The sequence below is a fragment of the Pollachius pollachius genome, assembly GCF_949987615.1.
Source record: "Pollachius pollachius genome assembly, chromosome: 7".
Classification (NCBI taxonomy): Eukaryota; Metazoa; Chordata; class Actinopteri; order Gadiformes; family Gadidae; genus Pollachius; species Pollachius pollachius.
In genome coordinates this window covers 2443397-2463769 of record NC_136940.1, presented here as the reverse complement: position 1 = coordinate 2463769, position 20373 = coordinate 2443397, and the positions used below count along the sequence as shown (strand labels likewise).

At 49.1% G+C, this 20373-nt stretch overlaps 1 protein-coding gene across 8 annotated transcripts in view; it reads right to left on the bottom strand.

Moving 5' to 3' along the window:
- The window catches only part of tp63 (tumor protein p63), a 29539-nt gene extending 17612 nt beyond the window's left edge, over positions 1–11927 (bottom strand). For 6 of the 8 annotated variants that reach the window (XM_079740237.1, XM_079740239.1, XM_079740243.1 and 3 more), the window contains exons 1-2: positions 11665–11927; positions 3714–3971 (exon numbers count right to left, since the gene is read on the bottom strand). In XM_079740237.1, coding sequence (XP_079596363.1) covers positions 3714–3971; positions 11665–11706 — 300 coding nt within the window. In that variant the 5' untranslated portion in view covers positions 11707–11927. The remainder of the gene's footprint in view (positions 1–3713; positions 3972–11664) is intronic. The other 2 variants (XM_079740238.1, XM_079740244.1) reach the window with 1 other exon arrangement.
- Between the last annotated feature and the right edge of the window lie 8446 nt (positions 11928–20373).

Sequence of the window (20373 nt, the reverse complement as noted above, 5' to 3'; positions counted from 1 at the left end):
ACGTTAAATAAATAATCCACAGGATTAAGGCTGGGAGCCCTTCTGGGAAATGCTGATGGATGTGTGTGTGTGTGCGTTTGCTTACTGTTTTGTCTGCACGTGCTCATGTGTGTGTGCATGTGTGTGAGTTTCATGTGCAGAGTTGTGTGTGTGCATGCAAGTATGCGAGTGTGTGTGTTTGTTTGTCTGTGCGAGCATAAATTTGAGTCCGTGCACACACACTTGTGCATGTGAGTGAGTCTGTGTAAATGTGAGTAAGTGTGTGAGTGTGTGTCTTCAGTGCGTCACAGGTGTATGTGTGTGGGTGTGGGTTTGTGTTTGTGCATGTGAGCAAGTGTGTGCCTTCAGTGTGTCAAAGGTGTATATGTGTATGTGGGTTTGTGTGTCACAAGTGTGTGTGTGTGTGGGTGTGTGTGTGGGTTGGTGTGTCTGTGTGTGTGTGTGTGTGTGTGTGTGGGTTGGTGTGTCTGTGTCTGTGTGTGTGTGTGTGGGTGTGGGTTGGTGTGTGTCACGGACAGGTGAGGCAGGTAAGAGCCGAGGTGTGTGTCCAGGATTAGGCGTGTCTCTGGGCGAGCGGCCCTCAAAGGCTGCCTCCGCGGGGAGCTCAGAGCCGCTGAAGAACCAGCCGGGCTTCAAACAGAGGGCGAGCGTTAGCCGACTGCAGCTTGGGCGGGGGCCTCTTTGGCGGGCAGGCGGGCTAGCGCTGGGGCCTAGCACTGGGGCTCCTGGAGCTACTCTGCTGGGATTAAGGAGGCTTGGGCCTACCGATCCCCCTCAGATCAGGTGTTCATGGACAGCCTATCACCGGGCTCCGCTGGAAGCTCCCCCCCTCCCCCCGTTCCATCAAAGTGGACCAATCATCATTCAGATCTAAACCTTCACTCAACCTGCTTGTCTAATAAATAGGATGAATTTCCTCCCAGGACTTAATTAATAATAATGCCAAAATCATAGCGTATTGTCAGATTTCAAAAGCTTTGTTGTGATGACATATCTATACTAATTAAATCTATAATTTAAATGTATTCAACAATGACTCAGCGAAGCAGGGAGGATGAAAAGTCTTCCTCCTCCTTCAACCGTTTTCAGTAAAAAAAAAATACTAATTCGTCAGCAGAAAAAAACGACAACAATAAAAGCGAGACGTGGATAATCGTCCCGCTAAACTGCGAGACCGACCCGACTGGTGTTGCGTCATGTGTTTTGACTGAGTCCCCTTGCGTCTATTATGGGATGTGAGCACAGAGTCAGAGAGCCGGGGCGTGTGCCTCACGCCCTGCACTCTTACTTTGAAACAAACGCGCATTAGACACTTCAGAATGAGAGGGATGAGCTCTGCCTGTGGGAATTAGGTGAATGCCACAATCCCACACTTAGTGTGGCCAGGCAGGGAACCAGCCCTGTGAGGTACACCTGTGAGCTAATTAGGCATGGCTGACTATCGATGGGAACCTGAATAAACATGGTACATTTATATTTGACTGATAGGTGCAGAATTTAACACAGAAACTCAATTTGACTCTCTTGGCTCCAATGACATATAAATAAAATACATACAAATAAAAAATAAATACATTTTGAAACCCTGGCTGTGGACTCATTAGGGTGAGGGACTGAGTGGAATACGTTACTGAATCAGGACTAGGATGGACTGAAGAGGCGCGACTCCGCTTTCTGTATTTTCAACGGATTAGATGGTAAAATCTCAGAAATGAGTTAGAAATTATTATCACTCTGAGACTGACCTGCCGTTTAAACCGTCTCACCAGGGCAGTTTGTGTACCGGTTATATTTGGGGACCACGTGGTCGGAATACTTGCACGTCATTCGTTGCTCACCAAAGGGAGCAACAGTGTGTGTGTGTGTGTGTGTGTGTGTGTGTGTGTGTGTGCAGTACATTAGGCTTGTGTGTCTGCACAGAGACGCACAGACAGGCGAAGGCGGGTGGGGCCGTGGGACTCCAGGTGTGAATGCTGGCACTGTCGCCCTTAATGACAGAGCAGCAGATCTGGTTGTGTTGCTTTTCACATGGTGACACCTAGCTGCAGGGGCCCAAACCACACCTGGCCCTATCGAGGGGCCTAACGAGGAGCCCTAACGAGGGGGCCCTAACGAGCTGTCCTGACGAGCTGTCTTGACGAAGGGTCCTCACCTCTGTGATCAACACAGAGTTGTGGTGACCTCTGGCCCGGTCACCTGTGACTCTGGAAAGGTGTGTCTCGCTGACAGGTAGGGGTGACAGGTAGTCATCTGAACTTAGAAGCAGCTGGGGCGAAGTGTGACCAAGCATGTCTGGGAAATCACGTCAGTGGATGCGGTGGATGAGTAAACCTTTGTTATCGCAAGTATAGAAATTCAATTGGAATGTTTTTTGTTTTGAGTTTTTACGCACAACGATGAAAGCCATCCATGACCGTAAACGACGAGCTGACGATAATATTAATAACACTGACAACAGTACTGGCAGCAGTGGGCTGTCCTCCCTCCCTCTCTCTCTGTCAGAGCAGGAGGGAATGAGAGAGGAGATGCCCTCGGGACGTCCCACCTTCCTCGTCTAGTGACATCGTTCCCTGCCAGATGTGGTTGTGCAACGACTGCTCTCACACAGATCTCGCCCAACTCTGCCTGCAGCGAAGATCCAGTCAAGATAAGCGCTTCACGGATATCCAATTCATCTTCCTCACTGTTTGGGCTGAAGCACCACGAAACCAGAGGTCGCCTTTAATGCCCAACGTTTCACGTTTTTCTCGTTCTCGTTTTTCTAACGAGAAAGAGGGATAAACGATCATCGAGGATTCAGTGGAAGTATAACGCAATCTGACCTGGAGTGATAGACTCCCTTGTTCCAGTTTTTTTTTTAAGTACTGTCAGTTGATATGGGAGTGTAAATTAATACAGTGAGTTATGATAGTACGGTAAAATAAGCAATGCAGGGTTGGTGGGACAATCAAGGAGTTGAAAGGTTTTAATGCGTATAAACGTACATAAAAAATAGAAACTTACCTGAAACCAAACGCCCCCAGGTGAATAAGTCTGTCTGACTCACCCACCTCCACACTTCAGGTGATGCAATGTACGTGGTAGTTAAAATTATGAATAAGTGCAACAGGCATGGGGAGGTTGTTCATGTATTCCACGGTTTTCCCAGCATCGTTTGAAATGTTGCGTTTGTTTTACAAATCATGGAACTCAATTCTGCTTTACTTCTGCATTCATTCACCAAAACATCCCATGTGGGATGAATAAATTATTCACCTCCTCTCATCTCATGTCATGAACAGATCAAGTATTTGAAATGATAGTATTTATGTTACATTATTGGTTCTCCTGGTGTTATAGTTCACATCCACCCCCTGTGGTGGGTGCATGTGTGTATGGATTGATCCCCAACATTACTTCATCCTACGGAAAGCAATCAGTGTCCTTTTAAATCGGATGTGGTTATCAAAAATCTCATCATCCCCCCTCCCACATGGAACTGAGATCCAAGATGGCGGCCGGGCAGAGGGAGAGCGAGAGACAGAATGTTAGAGAAAGAGACAGAATATGAGAGAGACAGACAGAGACAGAGACAGAGAGAGAGAGAGAGATGGAGAGAGAGACAGAATGTGAGAGAGAGACAGACAGAGACAGAGAGAGAGAGAGAGATGGAGAGAGCGATAGAGAGAGGTGAACCGGTGTACCGGTGGTCTGAGCGTCGGGGTGTCTCTTACCGTCCAGGTGGCTGACTTGGCGGTGCTGGACTGCTGGAAGGAGACGTCAAAGGTGTGGGGTCCGGCGTAGTCTGTGTTGGAGGGGATGGCGGGGGAGGGGGAGAGCGCGTCGAAGGTGGAGCTGGGCTGGGAGTAGGGCGACGGCGCCGCCACGTTGTTCTGTGCGTGGTCGTTGTTGTAGGGGCTGGTCGACGTGGAGCCGCCGTTCTGGATGCTCTGGTCCATGCTGTTGAGCAGGCCCAGGTTGGTGTACTGCGACTGGGGAGGTGGGAGAGGGGGAGACGGGGGAGGAAGAGAGGTAAGTCCGGTGTCCTCACAGGATCTACAGAGGCTGCGGTCGGTGACATCATCCCGAGGTTGAGGGCGGTTCCGTTCATCAAGAGGACACGAGTACCCGCGAGGAACCCGAGTTGGTGTACAGATTGTTCCGGTTCAGTTGTATATGACGCACACGCGGAGGCAGACGGTGAATAATCGTTTAGTCAACGGGATCTAGAGCCCAAACAGGATGGGTTTAATGATCTTTAGATCTCTTGATCATTTATTTTAAGAAAAAAATGTAACGCGCTCGAGGTGAAAAAAAGAAGAATTGTAACAATAAAAATCATTAGATATTTTTTCGCCAAAGTCAATAATTGTTTTAGTTTATACTACATGTGAACACTCCAAAAATAAACAAGATAACACTTTTTGCCGGGATTTATTAGAGGTTTATTTGTTTTTATTACAGGTTTATTTGTTATTTGTTTATTTATTAGCGTGACGAGACACACGCTGGAAACAATATCCCGAGTTTGAGATCTCCATCATGGGATATTGCCCAATATCCCGAGATAGCGAACCAATCAAATTGCGCCATCTTAGGAGGTTCAGGTGTAGCATATACTAAAAACCATTAAACTCTGATAAAGCTACACTGGCGAATTGTACAATCCTTAACATCTAACAATTCCCAAATGATTCCCAAAAACCCCTGCACAGTGAACCCGTCTTCCCAAGCGGCCCTCCACTCCGCCCCCCCGATGTGAACCATCCAGACGGGATCACCAGGATGAGACGTCCAGGCTTCGGGACGCGCATGCCAGCGGGCCTCCGGCCAACGCCTCCCAACACGATGCCCCCCCAGACACCCCCATTCCATTCCCTTTATAAACGGCACATTCCTGTGCAAGGTGCCACATCTCTCTCTCCCCCTCCCTCTCTCCCTTTCGCTCCCCTTCCTCTCTTGGCCTCTCTCTCTCTCTCTCTCTCTCCCTCTCTCTCTCTCTATCCCTCTCTCTCTCTCTCTCTCTCCCTCTCTCTCCCTTTCCTCTCTCGCCCTCTCTCTCCCTCTCTCTCTTCTCTCGCCCTCCCTCTTCCTATCTCCCTCTTCCTCTCTCGCCCTCCCTCTCTCCTGTCTATTCCAGGCTTGGCCAGCCACAGCTGCCCCCCCCCACCCCTGCCCCTCCCCTTCACCAGGTGCTGGTGGACTGACCGCCGAGAGATGCACCGAGCATCAGGTTGTATGTTAGTGTGTGTGTGTCTGTGTGTGTGTGTGTGTGTGTGTGTGTGTGTGTCGGATGTGGGAATGACAATACAAAGTGGGGCGCTAATGGTGTTTCTGTTACAAAGAGAAAAGACCCCTAGACAGGTGCTCACAGACACACAGACACACACACACACACACATACACACACACACACACACACACACACCTGAGAGGTCATTCAAGTCAACTGCTCCATCCTCCTGGAACAGCCACAGGGTAGCTAGCGGTGTTGTGTTGCAGGGTGTGTGTGTGTGTGTTGCAGTGTGTGTTGCAGTGTGTGTGTGTGTGTGTGTGTGTGTGTGTGTGTGTGTGTGTGTGTGTGTGTGTGTGTGTGTGTGTGTGTGTGTGTGTGTGTGTGTGTGTTTAACCCTGCAAAACAATGGGAGAGCAGCTTAGCCGAGTTTGTCTGAAGCAGGGAGCAGACAAGTGTTTGGTGAGCAGAACACACACACTGACACACACACACACACACACCATTGCACAGACACACACACGCACACACACAGACGGATAGACACACACACACAAGCTCGATGCGGATTAGGCATTTTGAGACACACGCTCTCTGACAAAGGGCCGATGACATCACTAATCTAGAGCAGGCTTACGCTGGGAGGCCCGTGATGTGGTTTGTCTGATCGGGGAGAAGAGACCACCTCTAAAGATAATGAAATGATCCCAACACCAAACGCTGGCCCAATCCCCCCATCTGGGATTCATAGCACCCGATAAATACAGAAATAAAGGTCTTTCACAAACCGAGACAAATACAGAAATGATTGCATAGCTGCCATTTTGGAAGGACGTTGGGATGTTGTCATTTCTTCATGTGGATTCAGATATGTTTCTGACTTTGCCCCGAATACTTTCGAACCATAAAGTAACTTTTTAGACTCGTCCGTCGTAAAGTAATAATAAAAAACAATAAGCAACTGAAGAAGGCAACTGAAAACAACTTTAATAAGCAACTAAAAAGATTTCTGTCTCGGTTTTTCAGTTGCTTCGTTAAGTTTTTTTGTTTAGTCTAAAAAAGTCTAAAAATGACAAGAAATGGTTTCTGATGTTCTTTGAGAGGAACCAAGCTAAACCCTGAGTGGAACCAGGCTAAACCCTGAGTAGAACCAGGCTAAACCCTGAGTGGAACCAGGCTAAACCCTGAGTAGAACCAGGCTAAACCCTGAGTAGAACCAGGCTAAACCCTGAGTGGGACCTGGCTAAACCCTGACTGGGACCTGGCTAAACCCTGAGTGGAACCAGGCTAAACCCTGAGTGGAACCAGGCTAAACCCTGAGTAGAACCAGGCTAAACCCTGAGTGGGACCAGGCTAAACCCTGAGTAGAACCAGGCTAAACCCTGAGTAGAACCAGGCTAAACCCTGAGTGGGACCTGGCTAAACCCTGACTGGGACCTGGCTAAACCCTGAGTGGAACCAGGCTAAACCCTGAGTGGAACCAGGCTAAACCCTGAGTAGAACCAGGCTAAACCCTGAGTGGGACCAGGCTAAACCCTGAGTAGAACCAGGCTAAACCCTGAGTAGAACCAGGCTAAACCCTGAGTGGGACCAGGCTAAACCCTTAGTGGGACCTGGCTAAACCCTGAGTGGGACCTGGCTAAAGCCTGGCACTGGGTGCTTAAGAGGTTCTGAACGGGAGGATGCATTATTGCCTAATCCACAGGAAATGCTTCAGTTCCTGACGGTGACGTCATCAGCTGTCTAGCTGATGACGTCACAGTCTGGACTCACCTGAGCCTCCACGCCTCCTCGGCCAATCACTGCACACCCACACCTTCACCTCACCACCCGCCCACACCTTCACCCATTCACCCAACCACACGCACAAGTTTGCAATCAGATGTTCACCCAAACACACGCACGTGTTCACTCACATTCATCCAGACCAATCCGTAATTCACCCCGTTGTCACGGACTGTAAGGGGAGAGTTGTCTTGCTCAAGGACACCCAGACAGAGCAGGGAACCATCCGCCCCTCCCGGTGGCATGCTGCCCCACCCAGCAGGCCAGAGGTATGTCCCCATCTCCCATTGAACCCAGTACAGGAGGAGGCGGCGTGCCTGACATTCTGCCCTTATCCCTGCCCTGGCACCCCTCGCCACGTGGCCTGGCACCAACACACTGGGCCAGGGGCCAGGGGCCAGGGCCGGGGGCTAGGGGCTGGGGCCAGGGGCAGGGAAAGAGAGAGAGAGAGAGAGAGAGAGAGCGAGAGAGAGAGAGAGAGAGAGAGAGAGAGAGAGAGAGAGAGGTGACGGTTTGGTTGGTCCCTTTCCTTTAATCATATCTTATTCCCCCGCTATACAGCAGCCATTTAATAAGCACCCTGGCTGCTCCTAAACATTCCTGACGTTCCCAGTTCGGGACGTCAGGGAGATGAACAGAGGCGCTAAAGCCCCCGTGCTGACGTCCGGACAGCCTTCCATAGAGCTGCTGAAAGGCGGAAGGCTTCTCTTTTGTGTTCAGCCCGGAGCGTAATGCTGGGGCGAGCGTTTTGCCCGTAGAGATCCCAGAGCACGCAGGCACGGCGCTCCCAGATGTTCACCCGGTCACAACACAAACAGAAACAGGAGCGTGAGGGTTATTCACCGAGATGTAACCATGGTGACGCCGTAGCGACTCCTGTGCGGTTGTGTGGCGCGACGTACATTGACCTCCCCCTTGGTGGCGATTGGAAATGTCAAGGAAGTGTTTTTTTATTTACCGCTGTAAACAAAACACAAACACGTACGCTGAGTTCTGTCAAACTATTAAATGTCCAACTGGTTGTCTCAGCTTCAGACCTCATTGAGAAGACCATCAGTACCCTGTCCTCCACAAGCCCTACCCCCACCTCCTCCACCTCAACAAGCCCTACCTCCACCACCACCACCACCACCACAAGCCCTGCCTCCACCACCACCAAAACCAGCTCTCTCCTCCACCACCTCAACAAGCCCTACCTCCACCACCACCACCACCACAAGCCCTGCCTCCACCACCACCAAAACCAACTCTCTCCTCCACCACCTCAACAAGCCCTGCCTCCACCACCACCACCACCACAAGCCCTGCCTCCACCACCACCAAAACCAGCTCTCTCCTCCACCACCTCCTCCACCTCAACAAGCCCTACCTCCACCACCACCAAAACCAGCTCTCTCCTCCACCACCTCCTCCACCTCAACAAGCCCTACCTCCACCACCACCAAAACCAGCTCTCTCCTCCTCCACCTCAACAAGCCCTGCCTCCACCACCACCACCACCACAAACTCTCTCCTCCACCACCCCCGCCACTACCATGACCACCGCCACCCCTTTAATCTCCACCAGACCCCCCCCCCCCCCCCCCCCCCCCACACACACACACACACACACACACGTCCACCGGTATACGACAGGATCCTGAGCAGACCGGGCCCTTAGGGGAGGCCTAGCTGGCTGTCGGGGGGGGGGGGCTGTGATGAGTGACCAGAGGGGAGGGATGCATTAAAAGCTCTGCTTGAGGTGGGGTCGGGTTGGCTGGGTTGGGGGGTTGGGTGGTGGGTGGGGGTCTTGGAGCTGGATTTGAGATGGGTGCGGCTGGGGACGGGTGGGGGAGGAGGAGGGAGGGAGGGAGGGAGGGAGGGAGGGTGGGGGAACTTCATAGCTGCTGGGGTGGGCAGAGCAAGTGATTGTATCAACACCAACACAGCATTAAAACCAATTACGACGTGTGTGTTTGTGTGTGTGTGTGTTGGTGTGTGTTTGAAAATGTGTGTGTGTGTGTGTGTGTGTTGCTAGGTGTGTTAGTGTGTGAGCGTGTGGGTGTGTTGGTGTGTTTGCGTGTGTGTGGGCGCAAACACAACACAAACCCTCCACATTCTAATGACCATCAAGGCTCCCTGGTGACTGGGGGTGGGCTGCTGCTTCTGGTTTTGGGAGGGGGGGGGGGAACCTGATACCCCAGACACAGGGAGCGCTGAGGTGGACCCACCACTTAAACCACCACCACCGCCGCCGCCCACCCCACCACCCCTCTTCCCCCAGGTCCACTCACCACTCAACAACTTAAGAAGACGCGACCCGACACACCTGCTATCTGCAGCCTGCAATCTGAGCCGCGGCCTCGCGCCCCGGGTTTACGACCCGGCCGAGACCCCGCCTCGTGCCCAATAACAGACCGGCGCAGGTTACCATTAACATGGTAATACTGGGGCTGGATACGCACCATTACCATGCTAATGCCGGGGCTAGATACGCACCATTAACATGTTAATACCGCTGCTAAATAGACACTGATAGTGTCTAGTCAATGCGGCTTCTAAGTAAATTCCTTTACTCTGTTAATACTGCTACTTAATAAATGCTATTACCCTAGTCAATGCGGCTTCTAAATACATACTTTTACTCTGCTTATTCTGCTACTTAATAAATACTACTGCTGTGTTACAGCTACTTAATAAATACTATTAATCTGTTAATACTGCCACTGAATAAACACTGTCAATATGTTAATGCTGCACCTAAATAAATACTTCTAGGATTGGACTACCACACTACTTGATAAATAGTATTACTATGTTAATACTGCTTCTAAATAAATAGTAGCACTGCATACACTTGACACGTATCATATGAAATAACTATATTACATTACTTTTATAGATATTCTACTACTAAGTAAACCTTAACAATCGTATTCTGTGTCTGAAACCCATGCACGAGCTCACACAGCCAGCAGCAGCTGGGTTGTTATAACATCGGGGGCGGGGGGGAGACGACCCAGTCGTGTCTATGGAGGTGTGGACCAGAGGCCCAGAGGCCGGGCTGGCTGACCCCAGAGAGCTGCAGGCGACCGGGGGTGTCAGAGGACAAGCTCCCCCCCCCCCTGAAACAGTGATGGACAGGGGCAGCTAAGTGGAGGGAGTGGGTCCCACTAAAACAGCCCAACGGATTCCTCTCCTGTCGTCTTCCTCCTCTTCCTCCTCCTCTATGTCGTTAACGTTGCGCTCGTTGGCTTCCTGTTTTTTTATTTGCTGCTGCGATGACACGGCATTTAATGTTAAAGTGGACGGAGTACGGGTGTTTAGGCGTGGGCTAGTAATAGAAAATGGAGTTGGAAGCTTTGACATCAGATGACTGTGTCTAGTCAGACTCAGATCAAATCAGTGATCCTATGATGAGGGAGTTTCTGCTTTGTAGTTCTCCTCTGAGAATCCATTCCTTCCTCATTTAATGTGGAGCGTTTAATAAACCTGTGATATAAAAACGTGATATAATAAACATGAATACGAAACAGTTTGTTGCTGTTATTTGTTTTTTAAGTAAATTAAGAACCAATTTAGAGAAGCTGAAAAACTGAAATCTGAAAAAAAGTTTAATGTTTCCAAAGAGATACAGAGTGTTCTCCTAAACGGGCCAAAACATCACACCATCTCTCAAAGTGAAAGCCCAACATCTCAAATGTCATCAGAGCAAGATGACAAGACAAGACTCTAAGGTATAGTATTCTAATAAATCAAAACAGAAAGTCTAGAGTTAATTGGCCATAAGGTGTTGTTTTTAGTTCACGAGAATTCTAACCCAGATCAGATATGATCACCCTCCTTCTGTGTCTCATTTAGAGATTTAAAACAACCATCCATATATTGTTGTTTGTTTGTGCGTTTATGTGCGTTGACATCATGCGTCAGAACAATGTCTTGACCTTTGTGATTAGAGTGTAACCGCCGGCAACCATAAATCACAGCACAGGCCTACCAGATAGACGCCATTTTATAGAAAGCTGCTCTTAAAACACAGGTTCCAGCTGTTGACATTCCCCAGCTACCTGCATTCACACACACACACACACACACACACACACACACACACACACACAAAAGATGCACCCTCAAACACACACACATACACACAAGATGCACGCTCATACACACACACGCACACACCAAAGATGAACGCCCATACAGTGTGACTGGGCTGAAACAAAACAAGAATAAAAAACATTTCGGAGGCAAACCCCTGTACTCATTTTCACTCTTTTTCTCAGCCTCAAATTATTTGATCAAACAAAAGCGAATTACAAAAACTACCCATCATCATTTCAGTTTTCCATTTCAAACAAACAATTTGTTTTCCATTAAAAAAATAAAAAAATATATCAACGCCATTTGGTCGACGAATTCCATAATCCTCTTTCAACACCTCCACGGTCTACATCCTAACACTGGGAGCCCCCCCACCGTGTCTCAACCCAAACAAAACCGTCAACCACGGCCCAAGACACAACATCATCCACCAAACAAATCAAAGCTCCCCCAGACCAGCTGGCTTTCTTTGGTCCTCGCCTAAAGGGGCTCCCCTGGACCCAGTGCCCCCCGCTGGGGGAGGCCTTGGAGGAAAGTGCCCGGAGGCCGGAGGCCCGGCGGGGCTCGGCGGTCGCAGGCCTTACCTCGCTGTAGGCTGCGGTTGGGCCCGTCTCCAGGTACAACATGTTGGCGCTGAGGTTGAGCAGGGCGGCCGCTGTGTGCTCGACCGGCTCCAGGGTTCCTCAGCTCGTGAAGCTCACGCACCACCCAGGGACCAGGACTTCAGACTCACCGACCCGGGACGCGGACTAAGGACTCACGAGGAGCAGGGAACCAAGACTACAGACTCAGAAGGGGTCACACGGTTGGAAAGGAACCTCTAAGGGGGGACGTATGGGAATGTCATATATACCGGGGGACAGGGAGAAGGGGATGACCAGGTAGGGGGAGGAGCCTCGGAGAAGGCTTGTTCCACACACCTGAGAGTCCACACCCATCTCTCCGGAGAAGCTGTCTCCTTACCGCACCTCCCCCACTGCCACCTCCTCCTCCCTGTCCTATAAGCTCCTCAGAGGTGAGGCAGCCCGCGTATGCAATCATTCTTAAATCACGCCCTGCAACGCTAAATGGTGCAGTCATCTTTCGGTACCTTCCATGACAAATGCTTCAACGGAAAACCAGGAACATCACCTGGAAACCAATACGATTCCCCATAAAAATAGAGTGCAAGGGAATCTTGTCTCACCTCATTGCCTTAACCATACCCTGAAGATTCAACTACATGAATGGTTTCTCTCGTAAATGAAAAGAGCCGTCATTGAAACTCCATAAGAGTTGCATCTATATTCCCTGAAGTTCAGATGCATGATTAAGAGAGGAACTCTGCAGGTGACTTACCTGAGGAGCCTTTGCAAGCGTTCAAACAGTGGCTGCAGCCCCACTACTTAGCATAAGAATCGCTATCTAACAACTTACCTGCCCCCTCCCAGCCCCAGGCTCTCTCTTTTCGAATTCCCCCCAGACAGGCCGCCGTAGGGAGCTTGTATGTATCAGAGGGGCCTTGTCGCTCTGTTGTGGAAACACAAATTCTGTGTGTCGAAGTGCAGCAGGATGGCCGCTTCTACTGCTTCCACTGTAGTCAGTAGGGCTGAGAAGATACAGAGACTTCTGTCGGGGATCCCAAACTACAAACTATACACTCAACCTATCCCCCTCCAAGGCCTAGTTAACTTTATCAAAACCTGTTTGGCGATGTAAAAGAATACTGCAGTTTGTTTTTTCTATCCAAATAATTTAGAAAATTCAAAACGATCATTGCAAATTATTTTAGGTATGTTTCATGCCACTACTTACAAATCATTTTTATTTTGACATCTAAATTACAACATATACTGCCCTCCAACTTAAAGGTAGATGTTATTTAGAGATTGGATCTGCTAGGTGGGGCTCGGTGGTTAGATAGGGCCTGCTCAGGTCACATGACCTCTCAGCAGCACCTCAACAGCGTTGTCCATCAATATTGATTATTTCTTATTTTCAGATGTTTTTTCATCTAATTGGCATGTTTTTCAATCTTGATATTCTACTACTATCCTGTACTGTCCTTTCTGTGATCCGTTCAATCAAATCATTTTTTCTCCTATCTAAGTAGTTGAATCAATTAAAATAGATCTGCAGCAGGTTTTATTGCACAAAAAATGTTTTCTCCTGATGCAATGGGGTGTGAAGGTTGCTTAAATACGTTGTTGTTTTATCCTTGTCTTTGTGGAACATCAGGAGAATGTGGACAATGTGAAAAGAGTCCCAGTAAGGCAGAAATCCCATCTCACTCGGCCGTCACTAAAGTAAACGCTGGTGTCAACACAGGAGACTGGAGCCGGGATAGGCCTGGCAGACGACAGCGAAGAGGAGGAGGAGGGGGAGGTCTGAATGAGCACTGAGAGGTGTGCTACAACCACGGCCAAGCAGCCCCCCAGGCTAGAAAATACAGGCTAGCAGACCCGCAGGCTAGCTGCCATACAGGCTAGGAGCCCCACAGGCTAGCATCCCAACAGGCTAGCATCCCAACAGGTTAGCATCCCAACAGGCTAGCATCCCAACAGGCTAGCTGCCCGATCCGGCGGTCAGATAGGTCTGTAAGCTGTGACCAAGGCAGAACCCTGACCTCACGTCTCAGCAGAAATTCATGCATAAACTTATTTTATTATCTCTTCTGAAAGAGGCCACAGGTAGAGAGAGAGACTACAGGTAGAGAGAGAGACAGAAGACCATGAACAAAACCTTGATCAGAAAGACTTGATATGGTGCATGTGAATATGATAGGGCCTCATATTCGATATGAAGACGTCCGTGGATTCTTAGGAGCTATGTGTACTAAAATGGATCCGGAGACAGGGAGACTGTCGCCGTTCCTCAGAGTATGTGAATGTTGCTGAGATAGGGGGTGGAAGTGGGGGGGGGGGGCGTGTTTGAATGCTGTCACTGACCCAAGCAGAGCCCTGACCTGCAGCCACTGTCTCCAATGACCACCCCACCCTGCGGGCCCCCCAGGCTATAGGGGGCCTCGGGGGGCCGGCCCGCACACAAAAGCAAAGCAACATTTTAAAACGGCTCCTTCTGAAAGCTTCGCAGGGAGCCCAGACCTCTGTGAACACCTAGCCTAACCACTCAAAGGTGATAATTAGCAAAGCTAAACAAACTTCTAATTATGTTAAAACGACTGCGGCAGCTGGCTTGAAAGGAACTTAGGGCGCTGGGGGGTCATTTTATGGCCCGCGGTTTCAATAATGCTGTTGGTTTTAGTTTTCTGACCATTACCATCATCATCGATATTATGCGTGTTGTTATTGGCGGGTAAATAATCATAAAATATGCGAGGGGTAGGAGATACTGTGATTTAAGGCACTCCTGTCAAGTCCTGTACATTTATCTGAAGTTAAGGCTTACTCTGGTTATTAGGTTTGTATAAGTATGTTTGAATATTCATTTTGCATATTGCATTTCATCTTGTAAATATATATGGGAAAACGTTGGAGAGAAAATGAGAGACAGAGAGAAAGAGAGACAGACAGAGACAAAGACAGAGACAGAGAGAGAATACATGTAGAGAGAGAGACAACAGGTAGAGAAAGAAAGACAGCCAGAGAGAGACAAACAGGTAGAGATGGACAGACTGTCCGCCCACACCTGGAACAAGTGACTTCCTGCCATTGCAACAGAGTAGGAGGATGTGATGACACCTCCCATCTGCAAAGGAACTATCCCAGGTAAATGAAGATCTCTTTCCATTTGAATAGTTCTTCTTTAATATAAACTATTGTTTATTTGACCTATTGTCAATAGGTCACATATGTAAAGCATGAGTTAACTTCAGATTGATTGATTACATTTTGAAAAACTACAAATTAAATATTAAGTACAATTAAATGCGTAAAATAGGTAAGATTGCAACACAATTAGTCTTCCAGCCAGTTACTTAGTGACTGTGACCTGTTGTTCAGTTAATAAACAGTTAGTGTGTTGAGTTAGCAATAAAACCACTAAATTGAATACAATTTTAAACTATTTCCAAACGAGTGGAGTGAGCAGTGGTCAACACTTGATCTAACCAAGTATTCCTAATGAGGAGAATACACCTTTCAAGTGGGTTAAACAGCTATAGCTCACATTTAAACTATGGTTCTGTGATACACATATATAGATTCATATAGTCTGAATCAGATCTGGCTTGACTGCAAAAATAAGCGATTGATTAATGAAAGAAATAAAAACTCAACAACATAGACACCCCAGATTGTCCGCAGAGAGGAAAGCTTTACAGAGCCTTCTCAAGGAGCTGTGATGAGTTGACGAGTATTCTGTGGTTGGTGAAGCACCGATGAGTGGAGATCTTGGTCAATTATCCTTTCCTTCAATGGATTCATTTATTTTATGAGAACGAGGTTCCCCTATATGTTCATCTATATGACACCATCATGTTCACATTGTAAACATCACCAGCGGAAACTGAATTACTTTGTTTTGCCACTTTTGGTGAAATACGCTCAGAATCACAATGCAGAACCATAAATCCAAAACAGAGACCAACGAACTATAGGCCCACAGCTTACCTATGCCAGCGTTTCAACACTCTAAAGAATCCTGTTTTAGACTTATTTTAAAACGGCTCGTTCTCACATCATACAAAAAAATATTTTTGTATGTTGTACATCCTGGCACTTAAGCATGGCGTCGCATCTTATCCTTGTAATCTTTGTTGCATACGGGGAATGGGTTAACCTATTGATTGTTAGTGCTTGGTACTTGGTTCTATGAACATAATTACTGTACCGACAGTGATATATTGTTGTAATTTCTCTTTCTTCTGACAAATGTAATTATTGAAAGTCCCTTTAGATAAAATCGTCTAGTAAACGCCCTAAATGTAAACGTAAATGTGGATTGAGTCATCTTGATCTGAGTCAGCTATCTCTGCGATCGATTCATTATCCCCCAGGCGATGACTCTGTATCCAATTGTTTGTTACTGATGGACGGGCCACGCCTCGCTTCGACCACCTGAACGGAAACGGTTGCGTCAGACCATCGACTCCGGTGATGACAGCGCGGGCCGGGATGTTACCGAGAGCTTTAGCCGAGTTTATATCAGTGTGTATATTCACACAGCTTCAGGGACGCCCGCGGTGTGACGCTAAGACGCCAAACACAAACACGTAACTAGATCTCTGGAAAGTGGCTTCATCTCCTCTCTCTCTCTCCCCTCTCTCTCTCTCTCTGCCCCTGTCTGTGTGCTGAGAAAACAGTGCCTCTCAGCTGAAGTCTTATCAGAGCGTTTAATCTGCCGCTGGGTGGAATATAGCGGTTCTCCTGCCACTGTTTCTGCTGCATTCCTTCAAGGTATTCTACCCTGCGCTCGCCTCATCTCCTCCACCACCCCCTAACTCCTCACGCTCTCACTCTCTCTCTCTCTCTAACTCATCCCACTCCCTCTCCCTCCCTTCCCTCTCCCTCTGTCATCCCCACTCCCTCTCTCTCTCCTCTCTCTCCCTCTGTCATCCCCAATCCCTCTCTCTCTCCTCTCTCTCCCTCTGTCATCCCCAATCCCTCTCTCTCTCCTCTCTCTCCCTCTGTCATCCCCAATCCCTCTCTCTCTCCTCTCTGTTTCTGTCCTGCCCACTCCCTCTCTGTCTTTATTCTCTCACCTTTCCATCCCCACCTGTCTCTCTACCCTTCTCTCTTTCTGTCTGTCTCTCTTTCTACACCCCACCTCTTCTCTCTCTCCCTCCCTCTGCATCACTCCCGCCTGTGCGCTCACTCTTTCATCCCAACTTCTCTCTCTCTCTCTCTCTCTCTCTCTCTCTCTCTCTCTCTCTCTCTCTCTCTCTCTCTCTCTCTCTCTCTCTCTCTCTCTCTCTCTCTCTCTCTCTCTCTCTCTCTCTCTCTCTCTCTCCCCCTCATGTCTTTTCCATCCCCACCTCCCTCTCCCTCCCCCCCCCCCACCTCTCTCCCCCAGACGGGTGCTGATAGATGGGCACCTAGTGGGATAGGCAGGTGCTGGGGTTAAACCGGTGCCCTGCAGCTAGAGAAAGAAATAACATACAAGCGACAGAGGAATGTCAGATTCAACATGACCCCCCCCCCCCCCCCCCCCCCACAATACTAATATGTCCCCCGAGGGCCCCAGATACCAAGCCACTCTCTAACGACACAGCAGGGGCCACACCTTCAGCGAGGGGTGGAGGGTTGGAGGGGGCAGGGTGACGGAGTGGAGCATGGGGGTGGAGGTGAGAGGAAGGTGGAGGTAGAAAGGTGTGCCTGTCGGGGTGTGTCAGAGTGGGGTGGATGTGTGGAGTGGGGAGGGCGGAGGGGGTTGGAGTTGTGTGGGGGGGGTGGAGATCCGTGCAGGGTGGTGGTACGTGAGGGTGGAGGTGTGTGCAGGGTTGAGGTGTGTCGGGTGGAGGTTCTAAAGGGGTGGAGGTGTGGGAAGGGCTCAAGGCGCTTGCCTGGCACGTTGCCACGGCAGCGGGCGCGTGAGGGCCCCCACACGGACGCTGGCGTGCCAAACGTTTGTGGCCACGCCCCTTTCATTGGCGAGGAGAAGGTGAAGGTGGGGACGTTAATCACTGGGTGGGGACGTAGCACCCCCGGGGTGGTGGGTGTCGGCTGGGGGGGCGCCTCATCGCTCCCCACCTTAAACATCGCTTTTATTCGGGTTTTTTCCTCAGCTCCATGTTTCTTCTGCTCCGTGTTTTTTTTCACCCTGGCTGGACAACAGCATTCCTGAGCGGGGCGGCGAAGGTCTACTTAATCTCTCAGTAGGCTGACAGGGATGCATCCCCGCCCACAAACTATTACTCGCTTTACACACACACATAAACACACACACACACACGCACACACGCACGCGCACACACACAGACAAAGACATACACACAGCCACACTGACACACACACACACACACTCTGACACACGAACAAGCGCGTGAGTGCACACTGACGCGCACACACCCAGATAAACATACGCACACAAACATACGGACACGCACACACACGCACAGATAGACACACGGACACGAACACTGACACACACACACACACACACAAACAGACACACACACACACTGAAGGGTTCGGTGGAACTTAACCCACGTTCTGCGTTCTCACGCCTCTGCCTCTCTCTCTTCCCTGGCTTACAACGTGACAGTTCTGCTCAACAGATTCAGACTGTCCAGTGGAACCTTTCCAGCTGTAGAACCCTTCGTTGGTAGATGCCCCCAGGTTTGAGTGTATGCTTTAATTGCTCTAAGCCTAAAGTGCACTATGTAAATGTGAAGGGTTTTGTGGATGTTTTCCAGGTGTGATCTACTGAGAACGAGGAACGTCCTGTTGGAGGTTCTCTCCACCAGCTCCGGTTCCACGGATGAACTTTTGCCGCAGTGCAAGATAGACGGAACGGAAACAGACACCAAAAACCAAATTGTTTCTTGGCCCCACGAAGGGTCTGAATGACTTCAGTGATTTGTAAAGCAGCACATGTTTACCTTAACAGTTTGAGGGCGTTAGAAGGTTCAATGTTTAACGGGAGTGACTGTAAACATTTTTTCTATGACCAAATTTGGTTTTCATTTGGTCTTCTAATTCCGCCAATTTTCTCAGTGGAATCACATCATACACCATATACACAATGTTTCGCTTACTGACAGCTAACCTGATAACATGGTCTCATCACACTATAACACACACTCCAGACAGCACTTTACTATGGTGTAAAGTGCTGTCTCAAATACACCTGGACTTCAGACCAGAGCAGAGGAACCAGCACCGCTCCAGAATAAATCACTGAGCAGCAACACCCACACGTGCACAAATGCGTGTGTGTGCGTGCACGTTTGTGTGTGTGTGCACGTGTGTGTGTGTGCACGTGTGTGTGTGTGTGTGTGTGTGTGTGTGTGTGTGTGCGTGCGTGCAAGCATGTGTTTGTGCGTGCGTGTGCACGTGTGTGTGTGTGTGTGTGTGTGTGTGTGTGTGTGTACGTACAGACGGGTGGTCTGGGGGGCCGTGCATGGTGATGCAGTCCATGCTGATCTGGATGGTGTTGGACCCGGCGACGGCCGACGGACCATCAGAGAAGTTCAGCTCGATGGGCTGGACGTTGTGGAGGGAGGACCTAGAACGTTAGAGAACATTCAGAGAACGTTTAGAAAACCAGGTTACATGAGGATAACCTTAGAGTACCGGGTTACATTAAGAGAACCTAAGAGAACATTTAGAGTATGTTTAGAATACGTTAAAGAACATTCAAAGGATGTTTGGCGACTATTTTGGCTGAATCCACACATATCCTATATTTTTTGTGTAATTTAGAAAACACTTTTATCCAAGGCCACTTACGGCAAATTCAGATGCATGTCTTTAAGGAGCACGTAAGGGTTAGACAGTACAGAGACAGGTCATTAAGGAGCAGGTAGGGGTTAGAGAGTACAGAGACAGGTCATTAAGGAGCAGGTAGGGGTTAGAGAGTACAGAGACAGGTCATTAAGGAGCAGGTAGGGGTTAGACAGTACAGAGACAGGTCATTAAGGAGCAGGTAGGGGTTAGACAGTACAGAGACAGGTCATTAAGGAGCAGGTAGGGGTTAGACAGTACAGAGACAGGTCGTTAAGGAGCAGGTAGGGGTTAGACAGTACAGAGACAGGTCACTAAGGAGCAGGTAGGGGTTAGACAGTACAGAGACAGGTCATTAAGGGGCAGGTAGGGGTTAGACAGTACAGAGACAGGTCATTAAGGAGCAGGTAGGGGTTAGACAGTACAGAGACAGGTCACTAAGGAGCAGGTAGGGGTTAGACAGTACAGAGACAGGTCATTAAGGGGCAGGTAGGGGTTAGACAGTACAGAGACAGGTCATTAAGGAGCAGGTAGGGGTTAGACAGTAGAGAGACAGGTCATTAAGGAGCAGGTAGGGGTTAGACAGTACTCACTGGTCCAGCATGTCCAGCAGCTGGTTGAACACGTCCTGGCTGAGGCTGTCGGGCGTCTGGGTCAGCTGGTTCTGAGTCATGGACGAGATGAACGAGCTCTCGGCCCAGGAGAGCCGCGACGACGGGTCCCGCAGCCTGCAGAACCGGAGTTAGCGTTGACGTTAGCATAGCATGATATTAGCATTAGCATAACAAACATTGGCAAAACATATAATTAGAAATGTATCACAACTTTATTTATCCCAGGTATTGGCAGCGTTAATCGAAGTCATTAACATTTACATTAACTGACGTTCGAATAATATGACGTTGTAATAACATCACCCTAGAATAACACAGCATTAGCATAACGAACATTAGCTAAATATAGCATTAG